Below are 18,900 nucleotides of genomic sequence, written 5' to 3' on the forward strand. Positions count from 1 at the left end.
CCTCTTGTTTTTTCTTTTCTTTGCATTTTTACTGATAAGATGCCATGTTTGGATCATTTGTGGATTAGCTGCTAATGTTAATCCATCCAATTGGTCATCAGGAGACAGGATATAATTCCAGTTAAATGGGATCCAGAATACGCACGGAGAGTGAGTCTGGTCACCACAACCCGTGTCGCCACAATTCAAACTCAGACAAAACTGTTCAGTCAATTGGATTTCCGTGATGCATGGGAAACAAAGGAGCTCATTGTTCATCATCATATTCAGAATAAGTGTTTAATGCTTCCCTCTTTGATTCTACAGACATCTGCCATGTTTTTCAGTCCCTGCTAGGGATGTCAAGATTAACTTTTTTTTTTTTTTTCCAATTTATGCAAATTCATTGCTACGGGGTGTTAAACGTTAGGGTTTTGGAACCTACAGTATCCAAATATGTTTCAAGCGACACATGGCCGCGCACATGCGTGTATCAGAGCCTAGCATGTCAACAACCCCATCTAATATGTCTGGTGTGACAGCAGATAAAAGGTGCTAAACGAAGAGGTCCACATCAGCGCGAGGGGGCCACGAGCTACAATCAGCATGAGTAAAGTTGTTTCATCGCCGCTTCATTATAGACGCGGCAGTATCGCTGTGAAGTCGCAGAGAACACACATTCTTGAAAGGGGGAGGAAAGGGAGTCGGGTCGAGGAGCAGGAGGAGGAGCCAAAGGCAAGCTGACTTTCTCAAAGTCTCAAGCCCCTCCCCTGAGCGTTACTATAGATGGAGCTCATCTCATAAAATTATTAAGAGGACCTACAAGTGAGGTAGTAAAAAGCTTTAGCTTCTATTATGCCACTAGATTATCTTAAAAAAAAAAGTCTTCTATTCGATTGGAGGTTTCTACAGAGTTCATCTATATGCTGCCTCCATGTGTGACCCTCTAGGGCTCTAAAGTCTGTGCTGAACAGTTTATTAGCACCACTCACTCACATAGTTAACATGTCGCTTCAATTTGGAACATTGCCAATGTCTTTGAAAACTGTAAGCCTCTCCTAAAGAAGAGCAGTCTTGATGCCGCAGTACTGAGTCATTACCGGCCCGTCTCTAATCTGACATTTTGGGGCAAAGTCCTTGAAAAGGTTGTTTACAACAGCTCACAGATTTCCTCTTAATAAACAACTCATTTGATGTTTTTCAGTCAGGTTTTAGACCTCATCACAGCACTGAGACTGCTCTTGTCAAGGTGACAAATGACATCCGCCTGAACACTGACACGGGCAAAGCCTCAGTCTTAATTCTGTTGGATCTGAGTGCTGCTTTTGACACTGTCAATCATGGAATCCTCTTACAGAGACTAGAGGACTGGGTGGGCATCACTGGCACTGCCCTAATCTGGTTGAGTTCCTATCTGGAAGACAGGAAGTACTTTGTTGAAATTGGTAACTGTGTCTCAGACCACATGACCCTGACCTGTGTGGGGCCCCAAGGGCCAATACGTTTCACTGTCGCAGGTGACTATGGACCAGTGGATTCACTCTGTCACTGCATCCAACAGATCAGTTTGTGGATGCAAAACAACTTCCTCAAGCTGAACTCAGACAAGACTGAAATCATCGTCTTTGTTACAGAAACAAAGAGAAAGTGTTAGCGGTCACCTCCAGAGTCTCGCTCTAAAACCTACAAACCAAGTTATAAATCTGGGGGTAATAATGGACTCAGACTTGAACTTTAACAGCCACATCAAATCAAATCATCAGCAGCTTTTTACTATCTAAAAACATTGACAAAAGCCAAAATATAGTGTCTAAAGCAGAACGCTGCTGCTCGGGTCCTGGCTAGAACCAGGAAGTACCATCACATTAGTCCTGTTCTCAGGTCTCTGCACTGCCCCCTGTGGCTTGGAGAAGAGACTTTAAAGCAGCTCTGCTTGAGTACAAGTCTCTCCATGGCCTAGCACCAAAGTACATCTTGGACATGTTAGTGCCATATGAACCATCTCAGACTCTGAGGACCTCAGGGACCGGCCTCCTGCTGGTGCCAGAGTCAGGACTAAACATGGACCGGCCTCCTGCTGGTGCCAGAGTCAGAACTAAACATGGAGCAGCCTCCTGCTGGTGCCAGAGTCAGGACTAAACATGGAGCGGCCTCCTGCTGGTGCCAGAGTCAGAACTAAACATGGAGCAGCCTCCTGCTGGTGCCAGAGTCAGAACTAAACATGGAGCGGCCTCCTGCTGGTGCCAGAGTCAGGACTAAACATGGACCGGCCTCCTGTTGGTGCCAGAGTTAGGACTAAACATGGGAAACCTGTGTTTCAATTTTATGCAGCTAAAATCTGGAACAGTCTTCCTGAATATGTGAGACAGGTGTTTTGTGATTTCTGTCATGTCTTTGTGATTTTAATGTATTTTTTTCCTGTTGTGTGAAGCACTTTGAATTGTATTTGTAGAGCACAATTTGTGCAAAAGGCACTTGCCTTAAAAGGTTTCAATATCGCAGTACTTAACAGTCATACTGTACATCACAATATCATGCAGCCCTAATTAGCACCAAGTAAACCTAAATACTAAGTATTTATTGGATTTGTGACTGACACTGTTTATAGTCCCTAATAGACCAGAGATTACCATTAAAAAGTCCACTTGTGTCTCAGGGACCAGGTGTGTGGTCAGGGGCCATGTGAGTTTGCCCGGGGTGATCTTGTTCTTCACCATCTGCAGGGCGTCCGAGAAGTGAGTGAGGGCGGTGCTGTACCTGTCACATACACACAGGGTGAGCCTGGGACAGGGGCTATGACGGGAGCAGAGTGAATGTCCCAGCAGCACACGGTCCAGCTCTCACCTGTTCTCTTTGACATAGACACGCCCGTAGGCCAGGCACACCAGGCACTGGAACGTCCTCTCCTCTGACCTCTGCATTTGGTCCAGCAGCTGCACAGCCTCAGACAGCTCCTGTGTGCACGACAACGGAAATGAGGCAATTTAAGAGCTCTTTAATTGTGTTTCGGGGGTTAATTCTTCCTTTCAACATATTATGCAAAATTGACTTATTTCAGCTTTTAACCATGTTATACCATTGTTATTGTGTAAAAGTGAGTAAATCATCACCAGCCTCGTTCTGAGCATTTCTTTATCAAATGAAATTCACTACAACTGCATTCTTACTTATGTTTTATCATTCCTCAGCCCTCCTCATCAGTTTCATGTGAAGGGAGATGTTCAGATCACTAGATAATTACCAAAAGAAATCACTTCTGCACCTTTCCGTTAGTCCCTACTTGTCTCTAAAATAATCATCTGTACCTCGCTCAGCCCGGAAAGCATTTCCATGACAAGGGGTGCTCAGTGGTTCTATGTAGGACTGGGCATGGAAACAGAGCAAATGATTGGCAACTCCAAAAGGAACTGCCACAAAAGCATAGTGACTACACACTACGAAAATACAACATCACAGCTGCAGCTAAAACCGTAGAGCGTCAGATACAGACAGAATTACAGATCCTTACATTTTTATTTTAGTAAAGTGTGCATTTCTTTTCAGGGGATCATGAGAATCTCCTCATGTTTGTGGTCTGCACTTTTGTCTCATGTTTAGAAATGGTTAAAGATTCTAAAATCTTGTAGTATGTAGCATGTTTAAAGGCGCAATGGACGATTTTTCGGTAATTTGAGAACGCAGGCAGAAGTGCACATGCGGACTGATACAACACACACGTGCGTTTGTTTATTAGCGCGACGGATCGCATCGCATCTCTCGTCTCCCGTCGATTTCCGTCTTCTTCCGAGTCAGCTCAAACAGTCTTTCTCCGTCTTCATTTTGTCCCGTACACTGAGGGAACTATATTATGATAGATCAATGCGCTTAGACACGCGGAAACGTGCTGCTCGTGGGGACGAGCCAGAACGAGGCTGCAGGTGAGCGGTAGGTGCGTTCTATGATTGATACGTGGCAGGACTAATCGGCAGTCCACGCCACGAGGAAATAAGACTCAGATTTGGGCCAAAAAAATCATCCATTCAACCTTTAAGTAAGTCAGAGCGGTGTTATGTCTCCTGCATCACGCTGGATTCAAGCACAAAGCAATCTTAAAGGTCCCATATTATGCAAAAATCGACTTTTCAGAGCTTTTAACCTTATTACAGTGCTATTGGTGCCTCATATATGTGCCCAAGTGTTTTTTTGATTGATTCCTGCAGTTTTTAGCGAGAGTACAGTCTATATCCTTTTCCTCGGATGAACAGATGGAAGGGGCCTACCTACCTACGCTTTCCCCGGCTTTTCCCCCGACTTATATGGATATTACTTGTTATTTTCACACTGACAACTGCATTTCGCATATTAATTATTTACACACTGACCACACCAATAGGCTCTCCTCAACCCCCGGAGTTTGGGGAGTTGTTTAGACACCGAGGAAGAATTCAATGGATTTAGTGATTTGGGGAAATACTGATGCTTTGGTAAACTTGTTAGCATGTTCTTTATGCTATAGTTATCTGAATAACTGTTAATATGTTACGTTAACATACCAGTTTGTCGTCTATGCGTCATGTAGCTGAAGGTATTAGCATACGTAACACCTATTCACCGTGTTGTTCTCTAATCCGTCGCTTATTTTAAACTGCATTTCAAGATTAAATGTCTGTTCCTGGTCTAGGATTTTATCAAAAAAACTTCCCCAAAAAATGCGAATTATACTCCAGTGCGATTTATATGTGTGTTTTTCATCTCCAATATGCATTTTTTGGCTGCTGCGACTTACACTCCAGAGCAATTCATAATCCGGAAAATACGGTAGTCAATCATGGAAAAGGGGCATTAGTCAGCTTTTATCCCAGACAAGACTCTGAAGAGAGAATTTGCATGTTTTAATGGCCATGACTTACACATACCTGCACATGTATATATAACGTAGTATAGAGCTAGGACTGGTGTCTCCTGTTAGGCCTATCATACACCACATCATCAGGTTCTCCAGCTTGTCAGAACGTGCACTACATGTGTGAGAGGACGGACATGTGCAGAGGCAGAGGGACAGGATTACCTCAGGACGTCCAATCTGAGTCAGGGCTGTTGCTCTGCCATACTGCAACAGCAGGACGTCTATAGAAGACACGCCAAGCACCTGAGACACAGAAGCATTTAGATGCATACAGTGGACAGAAGGACAAAGTAGAGAGGGGGACAGAGGAGACAGAGGGAAACAGGAGACACAGAGGGAACAGAGGAGACACAGAGGGAACAGAGGAGACAGGGGAAACAGAGCAGACACTGAGGGAGACACTGAGACAGAGGGGAGACGCAGACGTAAACAGAGGAGACACAGCAGGAGACAGCGAGGAGACACTGAGAGAGACACAGAAGGAAACAGGAGACACAGAGGGAGACAGAGGGGAGACACAGAGGGAGAGAGAGGGGAGACAGAGGGAGACACAGAGGGGAGCCATAGAGGGGAGACACAGACAGAGGGGAGACACAGAGGGGAGATGGAGGAAGATGATGGCTTCACAAATGATGTGAAAGAGGGATGCAGACAGAAAAACAAGGGTTGGGGTAAGAGACAATGAAGAGCACCTTTGTGGAAGTCCCAGGGCCCATAAGGGCCAGGGCACGACTGAAGGCCTCCTCTGCATTGCGGCTACGGAGGTCGTCCAGGGCAGTGTGTCCATCTCTTACAGCAGTGGACAGCTCTATGGATATTTTCCCCGTTTGCCTCTATGGAGACAATACAACAGGTTACATCTTCATTCCGTTTACCATCAGTGTCATTAGAACCATTATCTCAACAGCAGATCGGGATGGTCCTAAGTGTCTCTACTGTCTTTAAGTGATCTAAAGTGGGCTGTGAGAGGTTTAGCTTGCTTTTGGCTCCTCGCACGCTTTTGAGCGAGATGATTGAATATGAGAGAATATAGACTCTGGTGAAAAAAAATTGAAAAGAATAAGTTCTCACCAACCACTGACTTAATCTTGTGATAAATTATATTTCCCCTGATGCAAACATACTTGTTTGAGCCCAAATGTAAAAACAAAGCTAGCGCATGTTACTAGCAGCCAAACGGAAAATACTGTATTTCCAGTGCATATTGCTTCTAACATTATCCAAACCCTATCCATTACATAAAGCAATGTTCAAATGCATTGAAGAGGTGCAAAGAATTTAAATAAATGTCAGTAATTTCAAGTTTGTGGCGCTTTGAGACGTGACACAACCGGTTACCATCCGCCTATTTGGCCCTGTGCACAATGGTTGGACCCAAATGGCATTGCTTATTAAAAGAGGATCTTACAGCCCACAAGTGTGATGCATCATTAGAAAGCTTAGGCCTTCTAGTTTCTGCAGATGTGCACATGAACACTGTCAGGGCTTCAGAACTTACACTACAGAAGCCCAAACATAAACAAAACATCATTTTTTTACTCTCGCCTGAATATTGTCAATTTGTAATGGTCCTGAGCATGACATACTTCATTGTGTGCTTATGCTGTTCACTGTACATGATGTTTATCTTGTTGACAACAACTGTGTAAAGTTTCAGATCTCTAGGAACAGGCATTTTGGTGATGTTGACCTTTTTGTATCAAAAAGTATATTCGGAACAAGTTATCCAAAGACCGTATGTGCCAACTGTGCCAAACTGTTTTATTACAATTTTAGCTCCTCTATGATCATAAAACATACATTTTGATGTGTTGTAGACCACTAATACCTATTATAACTGCTAAAAACAATGTATGTAAAAAATTGTTAATATGAGTTTACCCATGAATTTCCCATATAGAGGTGAAAAAATAATAGTAAATTGTATTTTATTTTTTTATTGATATAATAATACATATATCTAACAAAATGCGCGTCCAAAAGGCTAATAAAATCAGAAAATGTGATGCGTAAAATCTGGTCGCCGCTCTTGACAGCCTTTGCGCATCTGTATTGTAAACAGAAGCTCTGGCTGTTTCCTAAAAAACACCCACCGTTCGAAAGCTTAGCTCATTGGCTAGAATAATATGTCAATCAAAATCTTCTACGTCATCTTTACGAGACGCTATGTGCATGTAAACAAGATGCATGCGTGCGTCTGAAGCGGCGCATATTTTTTTCCGGAGGCTGTAAAAAACAAACCCGTGGACAAAAAAATGGTGGATGGTCTCATTCTGTAGCTAACAGTCAAACAGGTCATTTGTTATGGACGGAGAAATGCGCCGGACGAGCGTTCGTTGTGAATATTTTCACAGAAGAAAACTTTATTTACTTGACAATATCTCGAAATTGGATAACTTCAGGAAAAATACAAGTGGATATTGTTTTTCTGTGGAATATTACGGACAGAACGAGTCCACTTACTGAAGGATTGAACGTCGATGAGGCCGTCATAATTCGCAAAACAGGTAAGAAATGTTGATGAAAAGTTGAGACTTTATGACAAACTATTGGTAACTGCTTATTGGGGCGTATTTTTAAATGTAAATTAATGACATATTTGTTTTGTTGAGAAAATAATCTTTAAAATGATGTACAACTTGCTGGTATTGACAACAAAAATAAAAGTGATGATGTAATAGAACTTCTAAAGTATGATTTTTGCGCGGGCGGGTGGGCGTGAACAGGTTAAGCTAGAGTAAACAAGAAATGACTTCTGGTCTACCTTCATCTCTTCTCTCCTACGCTGTGTTTTCACGTCTCTTTATGAAATGCATTATGTACTAGAAATATCTATTCAGTCTTAAAGTTAGTGCCGTGCGTCCATAAAAAGGGCACAGCTGATGCCAGCATGTGCTACCTTTGTTTTACCAAGTCTGTTGGCTAAATTAAGATATCACTGGAAATGTGGCGGTTTATCACAAGATCAACTCAGCGCGTTTGGTGAGGAATTATTATTTCAATTATGCCATTTGTTTTCATCTGAAAACGTTCTCTCATGAGCAATCATTGCACGCTAAAGCCTTCCAGCGACCCCAAAGCAAGTCAGCATCCTCTGGAAGGTAGTGTATCTCCCCTTCGGACTGCTCTGTGCTGCTCCCATAGATACATGGCAATTGAACCATTACAAAGTGCTCTAAACCAATCTGGTCTGAGCAATCAAGGCCGGTCGAAACACGGCTAATGATAAATGTAAACTTTCTTTTCACATGAATTTTACACTTAATTTGAAACCTCTCTAAAGCTGGGGACACACTACACGAGTTTCCGAGATATTTAGAATGTTGTTGAGGGTTTACACTACAGTCTCTCCCTGTCCTGAGAGAGTCCACACTACACGACTTTAACAACTAAAGACACTTTAACACTTTACAATATGCAACCATTAATCTACAAATAATTTGTATCACCATAATAACTATAGAGTGCAATGTATTAACGCTCTATTAGGACTGTCATGTTTCAAGACTTTGCATGTGTGAAACTCCTCGTGGCCAAACAAAAACAGTTCAAAGATGTGGTACCATCAGTAAAGCTAACTCACTCAGGATTCTCTAAATTGGACACGTTTCCTGTGGATCATTTACATGAGGCAGACGTGAGGTGAAAAGAGAGTGAACCACGCCTATAAACATTAGTATGGTTTTTCTGTTTTACAACAACAATAATGCCAGTTAGTTATTGCAGTGGCCCATGATGTAATCCCCCCTATTGTGGTCAAAGTATAAAACTACACTCAGAGAGACCTGTCCATGGTTTTAATAACTGCAATGATCCTATTGTAACCAGACTGCTGTCTGGGGACCCTTGATGATGAAGGGGCCCCAATCAATTGCCTATCTTGCCTGTTGTGTAGCTATGCCTCTGCATGAGTCCAGTTGTATTTAGTCCACACTATGACTCTGAAGCACCAGCAACTTGACTTCAACTACTGATGATTGAGCTTGACAAGATGCGCCTGAAAATCATACGAAAAATGATAGTACGTTTCAGCTCAAGTGTTGTTCTGGTTGTATACCTTCTGTTCCCTTTGAGGGCTCTTTGACTGCCCTCTGGTGGTGGTTTCAGCTTTGCCTTGTGTGAGCGGGTTCCCACTGTAGGTAAAGCATTGTGGTAAGGATTCAAGTCAGAGCATAAACAGAATCAAACTTGGTTTGGAAAAGTGTCTTTTCCTGTGACCTTACAAAATAAAAGGCCTCTATGACTTTAGCTACAGAAGCAGCTTCATTGTGACAGGATCTGACAGGAACAGATCATTTAATGTGCAGATAAAAAATGGAGACGGACAGAGCTAGAGGCAAATATGTTCGCTTTGTTTGCAAAGTTGATACGACACGTGCAATTCCTCCTTAATTTATACTACAAGGCAACGGGCTCAGAATACTCTGTTTTCTTGCAAACGCACAGGTTAAGACCAGGCGCAGCAACGACTAGTCTGCTGGTTTAGCTTTGCCAGAGATATATTTAGCCGGAGGCCGTTTTTCATCATATCCAAAATGTAGCATGTTGTCAACACTCAAATAATGCTATAGATATGGTTTACCACCAAACAAAAGGCTGCTGCCAAAATCTTTGCGAAAATGTTAGACTGAAGTTGAAAAGAATGAACACTTAAGTCAAAGAGTTTGGAGTTTTCCGATCATTTGCCAAGTAAAGGAGAGATGGCGCGATAGCGCAGCGGATTCAGTAATAAAAGGAAAATTGGGGCGCGTTAGCACCCCCTCCTCTTGCGTTGCTGGGCGGCGTGGCAGCGGCGGGGCGAGGGCTGATCATTGCCGCTTGCAGGTATATACTTATGTTGCTAACAGCTACATGGAACTACTGGCAACAAAAGCAGAAATTCTAATTTAATTATTGATGTATAACTCACAAATGAAATAACATTGTAATTGAATCCACATTTTGGGTTGATTTGAGCACTTTCTTGGGTTTTTATTGTTAGATTTGAGTCGTTACAGTCCATACACTGGAATGTAATGATCATTGTTTTTGACCGCGAGGCCCGAGTTCTGATCTCCGTGGGCGACTGGAACGCAGCATAATAGTGCATTCACACCACTGCGTCCAAATTCATGCTGGACATCTGAGTTGGATGCCTGTACATTTGAAAGCAGATGCTTTGGACGTCCTGGACGCGCGTCCAATAAGAGCCTCACCAGTTGTTGCGTTGTTGTGTTTCCCTGTGTTGTTGTCCTCTTGGTGCGATGGCAGACCAGATTGAGAGATTGGCTTTGGTGTATTTACATTACAAAGGGTGGGCTTCCTGTGACGTCACTTCCAGGCGAGTGACTTCTGTTTTGAGCGTTGTTCGCTACTTTATATCGTTAATCCGCTATTATACACACTATTTTAGCTTCCTATACACCATCGAAAGTTTGATTGCTCCACAAACAATCTGGAGCATCATTCAGCTCACTTTTGTTCAGTGTGATTAAAAAACCCTTCGCTCTCTAGCCTCAGCTAGCCTAACCACTAGCGCCATGGCTGAATCTTCCTCCCTTTACCTGCTCTAGTTGTCTCATGTCGAGTCAGAACCCTGGCACTTTTTCTGACGACAGGTGCGTTAAGTACAGTGTAGTAATAGCTTTGCAGGCCAGGGTTACGGAGTTAGAAGCGCGGATCCGCTGTTTGGAGGAACTAAAGTCTAGCTATAGCCAGGTTGTAGTATCAGGTTTACCGGGCCGCGCAACAGGATCTGGAGCATCATTCAGCTCACTTTTGCATTAGCATTAGCAGTTCTAGCAAGGCTAAGACTTATCTCCCAGCACCTCCCGTGCAGCCGGGACTAGACCAGGAACAGAATAGGGACCAATTTGTGACACTTCGGAGGGAACGAGGCGCTGAACGCCGGCCTGTAGTGCACCGTGAGCTTCCCTTCTACAACAAGTTTTCTCCCCTCAGCGATCACACGCCCGCTGAATGGACTCATGACACTCTAGTAATTGTAAGTTCTATAGTCTGAGACGTGAGTTTTCCATTTTTACGTAATGTTCAGCCCGTGACCCAGACTCGGCACCATATGACCTCAGACTTGAAATTATGCTCTGGAATGCCGATGGAACTGGCAATTCCTACTTGTGACCTGGAGATGGGAGATGTACTCGCAGCTGACATGAGATAAACCGACGTGCTACAACAGTGATTTACCATAAAATGAATAATGTCAACATTTTTCAGAGGTTAAATTCTACAATACTGTGTTATTGAACATGTTGGTTTTAGTCATTGGTTTAGCGTTAGCAATATTATTTATATGTATTAATTCAGCTGGAATGCTGGTGGGTAATGACCAGACTCAATTGCCTGGAACACAGCAAGATTCCAAGTCAAATAAAACACTGTTAGAGAAGTTCTGTCAGAGTTTTACAAACCTTTTGGCAGGTTTAGTGTCCGGAGGCGGAGTCTGAGGAGTCGCATGGCTCCTGCTGTGGTCAACTGAAGTACAACAAACCCGTTTTATTATATTGCCAAGCTTCAAAATGTTCTGTACTTTTCATTATGCTCTGAATTATTAAGTTACTTACAGTTCATCCAGAAAGTACTAAAATATTACCTTTTCCACATGTATGTTATGTTATGTTACAGCCTTATTCCTAAATGGATTAATTTCATTATTTGTCTCAAAAATCTACCAACAATATCCCATATAAGGACAATGTGAAAGAAGATTGTTTGAATTATGGGCAAATCCATTTGAATAAAAATAATACAAAGCACACATAAGAATTCCCAGTCCTTGAAGCTCCTTTGGCCCTAATCACAGCCGCAAGTCTTTTGGGGTTTAATGCCACAAGCTCACACACCTTTATGGACAGTTTGTCCCATTCTTCTTCTGAACCTCTCCAGCTCCATCAGGTTGGATGGTGAGCGTCAGTTCACAGCCATTTTCAGATCTCCAGAGATGTTCAGTTGGGTTCAAGTGTGGCCTCTGGGCCACTTAAGGACATTCACAGAGTTGTGCTGTAGACACTCCTTTGTTCTCCTGCTGTGTGCTGAGAGTCTTTGTCTTGTTGAAGATGACCCTTGGCCCCAGTCCGAGGTCCAGAGCCTCTGGAGCAGGTTTTCATCAAGGACGTCTTTGTAACTGCTGCATTCATCTCTCTGTTGATCCTGACTCCCAGTTCCTGCTGAAGAACACGCCCACAGCTGATGCTGCCTCCACCATGCTTCACTGTAGAGATGGTGCTGCCTCCACCACGCTTCACTGTAGTGATGGTGCTGCCTCCACCACGCTTCACTGTAGTGATGGTGCTGCCTCCACCACGCTTCACTGTAGTGATGGTGCTGCCTCCACCACGCTTCACTGTAGTGATGGTGCTGCCTCCACCACGCTTCACTGTAGTGATGGTGCTGCCTCCACCACGCTTCACTGTAGTGATGGTGCTGCCTCCACCACGCTTCACTGTAGTGATGGTGCAGCCTCCACCATGCTTCACTGTAGTGATGGTGCTGCCTCCACCACGCTTCACTGTAGTGATGGTGCTGCCTTCACCATGCTTCACTGTAGTGATGGTGCTGTCCAGGTGCTGAGCGAGGCCTGGTTTCCTCCAGACATGAAACTTCTATTCAAGCCAAAGAGTTGAATCTTTGTTTCATCAGACAGATAAGTTTGTTTCTCATGGTCTGAGTCCTTCAGGAGCCTTTTTACAAACTCATGTGCCTTTTACTGAGGAGTGGCTTCAGTCTGGCCCCTCGACCGCACAGGACTGATGGTGGAGTGCTGCAGAGATGGTTGTTCTTCTGGAAGGTTCTCCTCTCTCCAGAGACATGCTGGAGATCTGTTTGAGTGGAAATCTGTCATCAGGTTCTTGGTCTCCTCCCTGACTAAGGCCCTTCTCCCCGGATTGCTCAATTTGGCAGGGCCCAGCTCTAGAAGAGAGTGGATGTTTGTTTTGTTTTGTTTCACCAAATTTGCAATTTACATCTTTCATGTTATCATTATAGCGCATTTTCTGTAGGGTTAGGGTTTGTAGATTTAATCCACTTTGGAATAAGTCTGTAACATAACAAAATGTGGAAAAGTGAATGGGACTACTCTCCGGATGCACTGTATGTCCTCTCACTCACCGACTTGGGTCTTTTTCTTCAGATTTTCCACAGGCTCCTGCAAAATAGAAGACGTCATAAACCTCTGCACACACATTTTGTAGACCGGGTTCAACCCTGGTACTTATAGTCAAAATCAAACCACATGTGTACACATTTATACAGATACAAGCCGAAATAAAACACATGAATACAAAAACACATAGTAAAACAGAAGGGAAGGATCATTAAGCATTTAAAAACAATCAAGAGAATCTTGGACAAGCAGTGGGTGTGATGTGCTTCTGTCGCCTGGTCCCAAATAATAAAAAGGCACATGTCCCCCAATGTACCGATCCCAATTTTTCAAGTGTGTTAAATTTGGACATGTTTATGTTCAGCCTAAAAGTCAGTTTTTCAATTTCATAAGGCCGTGGCTGCAGAGCCACGGCACTGCCATATAGCCTCATGGCTAACCCTGACCCTGACCCTGACCCTAACCTTAACCCGGCGCGGTCTAAAACGGCGCGGTCAAATAGCGCGGCAGTTTCAGGAGCCGCGGCACAAAATAACATGGCAGTTTCGGCCGCGCGCCGCGGCTCTGGAGACACTCCCTTTTTATAAATGTCTAAAGTTATCTCAGTCCAGTCCTTCACAGTCGGCTCAGTCCCCAAAATCCCTTTCTTTGTTACTGCTTTTTAGCTGCAGATAAAAGTACACTCCACAGGTATCCATTAATCATCTTCATTGCTGGAGTCCTACAGCCGAGGTACATTGTTTTAAAGTCCAATGGAATATCAGTGTCAAAGACAATCCGCAGCACCTCATTGATCTCAGTCCAACAGAAATAGAGAAATAGGGCTGTCCCAAAACACAGCAAAAATGTCCCACTGACAGAGGACCTTTCTTTGTGAAGTTTGCATGTTCTTCTTATGCCTTAATGTCTTTCCCCATCACTAAGGAGAGTCCAGGCCCCTGATCATGTGCACTCATTCAGTTCCAAGGCATAAAGAGCCAGGGTCCATGTGCAGAACTCATCCCCTATCTGTGCTGAACAAGGCGTCACAAGGCGTCACAAAGCTGTGAGCTGTCCGAGGATCCAAAGAGAGAAAACACAAGCAGCAAAATATCATCTGCAATTAAAACCATTACAAATTACCTCAAAAGGTGACAGAAAAATCTAGGTCAGACATGTCCAAAGTCCGGCCCGCGGGCCAATTGTGGCCCGTTTCTGGGATTATTACTGACGGCGCACCTGCCATGGCTGCTGAACGGAGTGGATTATCAACTCGTATCTCGTAAGGAGGTAAAGCTGTAAAACTTCATTGCATTATTCACCAGGAAGTTTTATGTGCCAAACATCTAAAAAATTATCATGTTATGAAACCGGTAATAAAGGCTATTAATTATATTCGCTCCAAAGCCCTGTGCCACCGTCAGTTACAACAGTTTCTGATCGACATCCAGGCTGAATACGGAGATGTTTTCTATTACAACGACATGAGATGGCTTAGTCAGGGCTCTGCACTGCAGCGCTTCTACTCTCTTAGGCAGGAAATCGGAGAGTTCATGGCAAAAAAGGGACAATCAATCCCAGAACTATGTGACCCAGTTTGGCTGGCTGATTTGGGTTTTTTAGTTGACACAACAAAGCACCTGAACCTGCTGAACACGAGCCTTCAGGGGCCAAATGCAGTGAGAAGCCAACTGTATTCACACATCAAAGCCTTTAGAACCAAGCTGAAACTTTTCCAAAGGCACCTGTCACAACCACAGCCCAATACCGCACACTGCCAATACCGCACACTCCCAATACCGCACACTGCCAGTACCGCACACTGCCAATACCGCACACTCCCAATACCGCACACTCCCAATACCACACAGTTCCCGGCGCTGCAGGGAATCATGACCAGCTTTCCACAGAGCAATATCCACGCGCAAACAAGGAGGTATGCAGCAGACATCTCATCTCTGGCTGAGGAGTTTCAACAACGCTTTTAGGATTTTGCAGCTATTGAGAAGGAGATCACGACGTTTTCCTCTCCTTTCTCCGTGGCCCCTGATACTGCTCCGGACCACCTGCAGCTGGAGCTCATTGTGCTGCAGTGTGACGCCGGGTGCTGCAGTCGACACCAACAGCTCTCTCTCAGCTGGATGAAGGCAGGTTCCAAGAGATTCCAACATTTGCTAAGAAAATCCTGAGCTTGTTCGGCTCGACGGATTTGTGTGAGAAGAGCTTTTCGGTTATGAACTTTAACAAGAGCCGCGTGAGGACACGACTAACTGACTCTCACCTGCGTAAAAGTTTGCGCATCAAAACCACTGCCTTTGAGCCAGACCTGACCTATGACCTGCAGTCCAGATCTCAGTATCACCCTTCACATTAGAGCAGGCACGTCATCCGTCACGACTACATTCTAAAATCTCAGCGAATACATTTTGTTTTGTGACTATCAAAACCAGAGTTATAAATATATTTGCACTGAGACTTGTGGTCTATGGTTGCTGAATCTGAATAAGATAAGATATTTCTCCATTTTGAATTTAAAAGTTCCAATAATATGTCATGTCTACAGTGAACATTTAATTGCCAATAATATGTCATGTTTCAAAGGAACCAAATAATGTTTAAGCTTATTAAAATATAAATTAAAAAGTAAATATGAAATGAGTGACAAAAGTGTTCAGATTTATTTGTGTTCCATGTGAGGAATGTCAGGCTGAATGGCCCTCACACACATTTTCACCTCACCAGATCTGGCCCCCTTTGCAAAACGTTTGGACACCCCTGAACTAGGGCAATCGTCCAATTCAGTATAAATATAGATATTTCTGCACTTTGTGGTTCATTTTATGGTTCAAATTTTGAGCAATAATTGAACCTCAAGCATTTAGCACATTCTGGTGCTTTGTAAAAATAGTCTGAATAAAGTCACGAAACATTTAGATATTATTTTTTGTCTCTGGAGATGAGCCTGAGCCTAAAGTTGAAGGCTGTTCCTCTACCACCACATACCCTAGCCTTACCTTTTTCTCTCCGACAGGTGCTGCAGCCTTCAGGTATGCACCTGCATCATGGGGCGCAGGGGGCTTCTTCTCTGTGCCAATAGAGGGCGCCGCTGTCTTCTTGTCTACCGCACTGGGCGCCTGGGCAGCTTTCTTCTCTGCTTTAGCAATTGGGGCAGCAACAGATTTCTTCGCCCCATTGCCATAACCATTAGGGGGCGCTGCTGCCTTCTGATCGACTTTACCATTAAGGGATACTGGGGCATTCTTTTCCGCTTTACCACTAGGGGGTGCACTAGCTTCTTTGACGGGGTTTGGTCTATGGACAGTTTAATAGTTATAAACATGTAAGTTAGAAATTAATCGTTTTAAATCACACAAGTACTTACTTTTGCGACAAATTCCTCTTTAGATGAGCTGAAAAACACCCAAATATGTTGGTTAGTAACCAATATGTACAGACCAAAATGTGTGTATCAGTGATAGCTAAAAGATACTATTGTGATCTAGTCTATTTGGAAATCATGGCATATGTTTTTTGGGCATATCGTTCACCACAATTCAGCAGAGAACTCAATAAAATGGCCGGTCCGTACACTGAGAAGGAGAACATAGCACCTGAGGCAATTCAATAATGATTGTAGGAACTTTATAATACAGTAAAACTATTTTAAAAGGGACAAAGTGTACCATTTCTGGCGCAGTCAGAGATGTGGGCGGTGAACTTGTGATGCTGCATCTCCAGGTCCTTGATGCCTTCTGGGTCCTGCTTACACTGGATCTGGGCCGAGCTGTTGGCCTCCAGAGCCCGGCGCATTTCCCCCAAACCAAAAAGGGCCTCGCAGTACCGATAGTGCCCCTGCAAGAGGCCAACATAGTATCAGCAACTGCATTTCTACCCCCTTATTTTTAATGCACATTTTGAAGTATTGCATAAATAATGGGAGGTAGAAACACCAAATATTGCATTTAGAACCCTTAATTTACAATTAAAAGGTTATGCGCTCGCTTCAGGTGGAAGCACACAACAGTTTTTCTCTCAGCCAATTTCCAGTTCTGCAGCTCCCATTGATCCTTCTACATGCCCTTATTACACGTGTAGTGGCCTGCATTTTGTCCTGGGGTGGAACTTGACATTCAATTATCTTTAGGCTGAGCAAAATAATATGTCTGTTTGCCGTAACCTGACCGATCCAGTGTGAAACTAGCGGACTGAAAAAAAAATAGACATTTTGTCGATAAAACATCAAAATCTTTTATTTTTCAATTATTTCGCCAACTCAGCGACCGGTCTTCCCTAAACCGCCGTGTGGAATATTTTTATAACTCTGGTAAACCTATCTTTTAACCCAAAGGACTGAAAACGCACAACACGTCTTCATATTCTGTCCTCCGCAAGTTTCTGCGACGAAACAGAACGAGTGTCAGCGCCATTAAATTGACTTTCACAAGTTGGTTTGACTCTGTCGGCGCCACTTAAATGTCCATAGTACATGCCAGGCTCTATCACGGTGTCTTACGCAATGCATTCTGGGATTGAAACACGGCCAGCAGCCTCATCACAACAAACATGACGGCGCCCGTGTCCCCCGCATGTTCCCCCCGCTCGCCTTCGCTACCAAAATAAAGGATAGTGGCGTACAAAAGGTCAATTGAAATATTTTTAAATTGTGAGATTGAGTCTCCCGATCGGGTTGAAGCCCGACCCCTGGACTGTTGAAGCCCGACCCCTGGACTGTTGAAGCCCGACCCCTGGACTGGTGAAGCCCGACCCCTGGACTGGTGAAGCCCGACCCCTGGACTGTTGAAGCCCGACCCCTGGACTGTTGAAGCCCGACCCCTGGACTGTTGAAGCCCGACCCCTGGACTATTGAAGCCCGACCCCTGGACTATTGAAGCCCGACCCCTGGACTGTTGAAGCCTGACCCCTGGCGGTCACTCCGAGTCAAAAAATGGCAAAATTTTGATCTTTTTTTTCTTTCTTCAAAATAAAAAAATAAAAAAATAAGAATTTACCTACCGTCCGACCCACTTGAAAAATGTTGGCCCGGGTTACAGTAAACAGACAATTTATTTGGGGTAGCCTTATTAGAAAATGTTTATTTTTGGCAATATATTTATCATATTTAGAAGATTATTTGGATCAGGATTAGGTTTATGTTTAGGAATGATTTATTTGCTTAAGATTAGGTTGTTTTTAACAAATGTTTGGTTTAGACAATGTATTGTTTCACAGGTTAGGATCAGGGTTAGGTTTAGAAACCATTGATTTAGTTGCAATCAGTGCTCTGGGACATAGACTGTGCGACTAGTGCCAACCCTGGACCAAATGCAGATTTTTTAGAGAGTCCCATTAAAAAAATAAGGTGTTTGATATAAAAAAATCTCATACAAAGAGTGAGCTAGACTAGAGCATCCTACAAAGTGACTGTATAAGGGTACTTGGACGTGACACAGAGAGGCGTGTGAAGAGGGCAGTACCTTGGCCCAGAGTGGCTTTATTAGAGTGGCCCGTTTTCCATCTCCCAGAGCTTTTCTGAAACGGACAGCACTCGGGTAAATCTCTGTTATACTGAAGAGAAAACTCAATCAAATACATACTCACATGAAATTATTGGACTTGATATAACAAAGGGCTCGATTCCCATAAATGATGTGGTTATCAGGGCTGCAGGAGAAGCATACGTGTTTACAAAGTGATAAATGTGATAAACTGTTCACCTCGTCATACAAACTTACTAATCTCTTATGGCTTTAGTGTAGAACTTGACAGCCTCCTCATACAGCCGCCTCTGAAAGTATTCGTTACCTTTCTTCTTCATGTCTTCACTTCTCTGAAAAGTTGAAGAAACAAAAAACAGAGTTTTCAGACATGCTAAGCAATCAAATATAAAGCCGTGTTGGGGAGTGATCGGATTAGAAATGCTGCTGCTCAATCTGAGACGGCTAGAGCTGCACAGAAA

General features: G+C 43.7%; 2 protein-coding genes across 2 annotated transcripts in view; one reads left to right on the forward strand and one right to left on the reverse strand.

Annotated features, from left to right (window-relative positions):
* Positions 1-18,900, forward strand: part of ccdc15 (coiled-coil domain containing 15) — a 123,959-nt gene that overhangs the window by 57,843 nt on the left and 47,216 nt on the right. The window lies entirely within an intron of this gene.
* ttc3 (tetratricopeptide repeat domain 3) overlaps positions 1-18,900 on the reverse strand; it is a 55,650-nt gene that overhangs the window by 19,363 nt on the left and 17,387 nt on the right. Inside the window, exons 9-21 of the mRNA XM_072446979.1 lie at positions 18,677-18,771; positions 18,543-18,605; positions 18,419-18,473; positions 16,628-16,796; positions 16,327-16,354; positions 15,959-16,256; positions 12,971-13,007; positions 11,275-11,338; positions 8,922-8,997; positions 5,557-5,697; positions 5,027-5,107; positions 2,824-2,933; positions 2,610-2,736 (exon numbers count right to left, since the gene is read on the reverse strand). Of these exons, the coding sequence (XP_072303080.1) occupies positions 2,610-2,736; positions 2,824-2,933; positions 5,027-5,107; positions 5,557-5,697; positions 8,922-8,997; positions 11,275-11,338; positions 12,971-13,007; positions 15,959-16,256; positions 16,327-16,354; positions 16,628-16,796; positions 18,419-18,473; positions 18,543-18,605; positions 18,677-18,771 (1,344 nt within the window). The remainder of the gene's footprint in view (positions 1-2,609; positions 2,737-2,823; positions 2,934-5,026; positions 5,108-5,556; positions 5,698-8,921; positions 8,998-11,274; positions 11,339-12,970; positions 13,008-15,958; positions 16,257-16,326; positions 16,355-16,627; positions 16,797-18,418; positions 18,474-18,542; positions 18,606-18,676; positions 18,772-18,900) is intronic.

The sequence above is a fragment of the Eucyclogobius newberryi genome, unplaced genomic scaffold (assembly GCF_026437365.1).
Source record: "Eucyclogobius newberryi isolate DKJ021-1_F unplaced genomic scaffold, fEucNew1.0.hap1 SCAF_15, whole genome shotgun sequence".
NCBI lineage: Eukaryota > Metazoa > Chordata > Actinopteri > Gobiiformes > Gobiidae > Eucyclogobius > Eucyclogobius newberryi.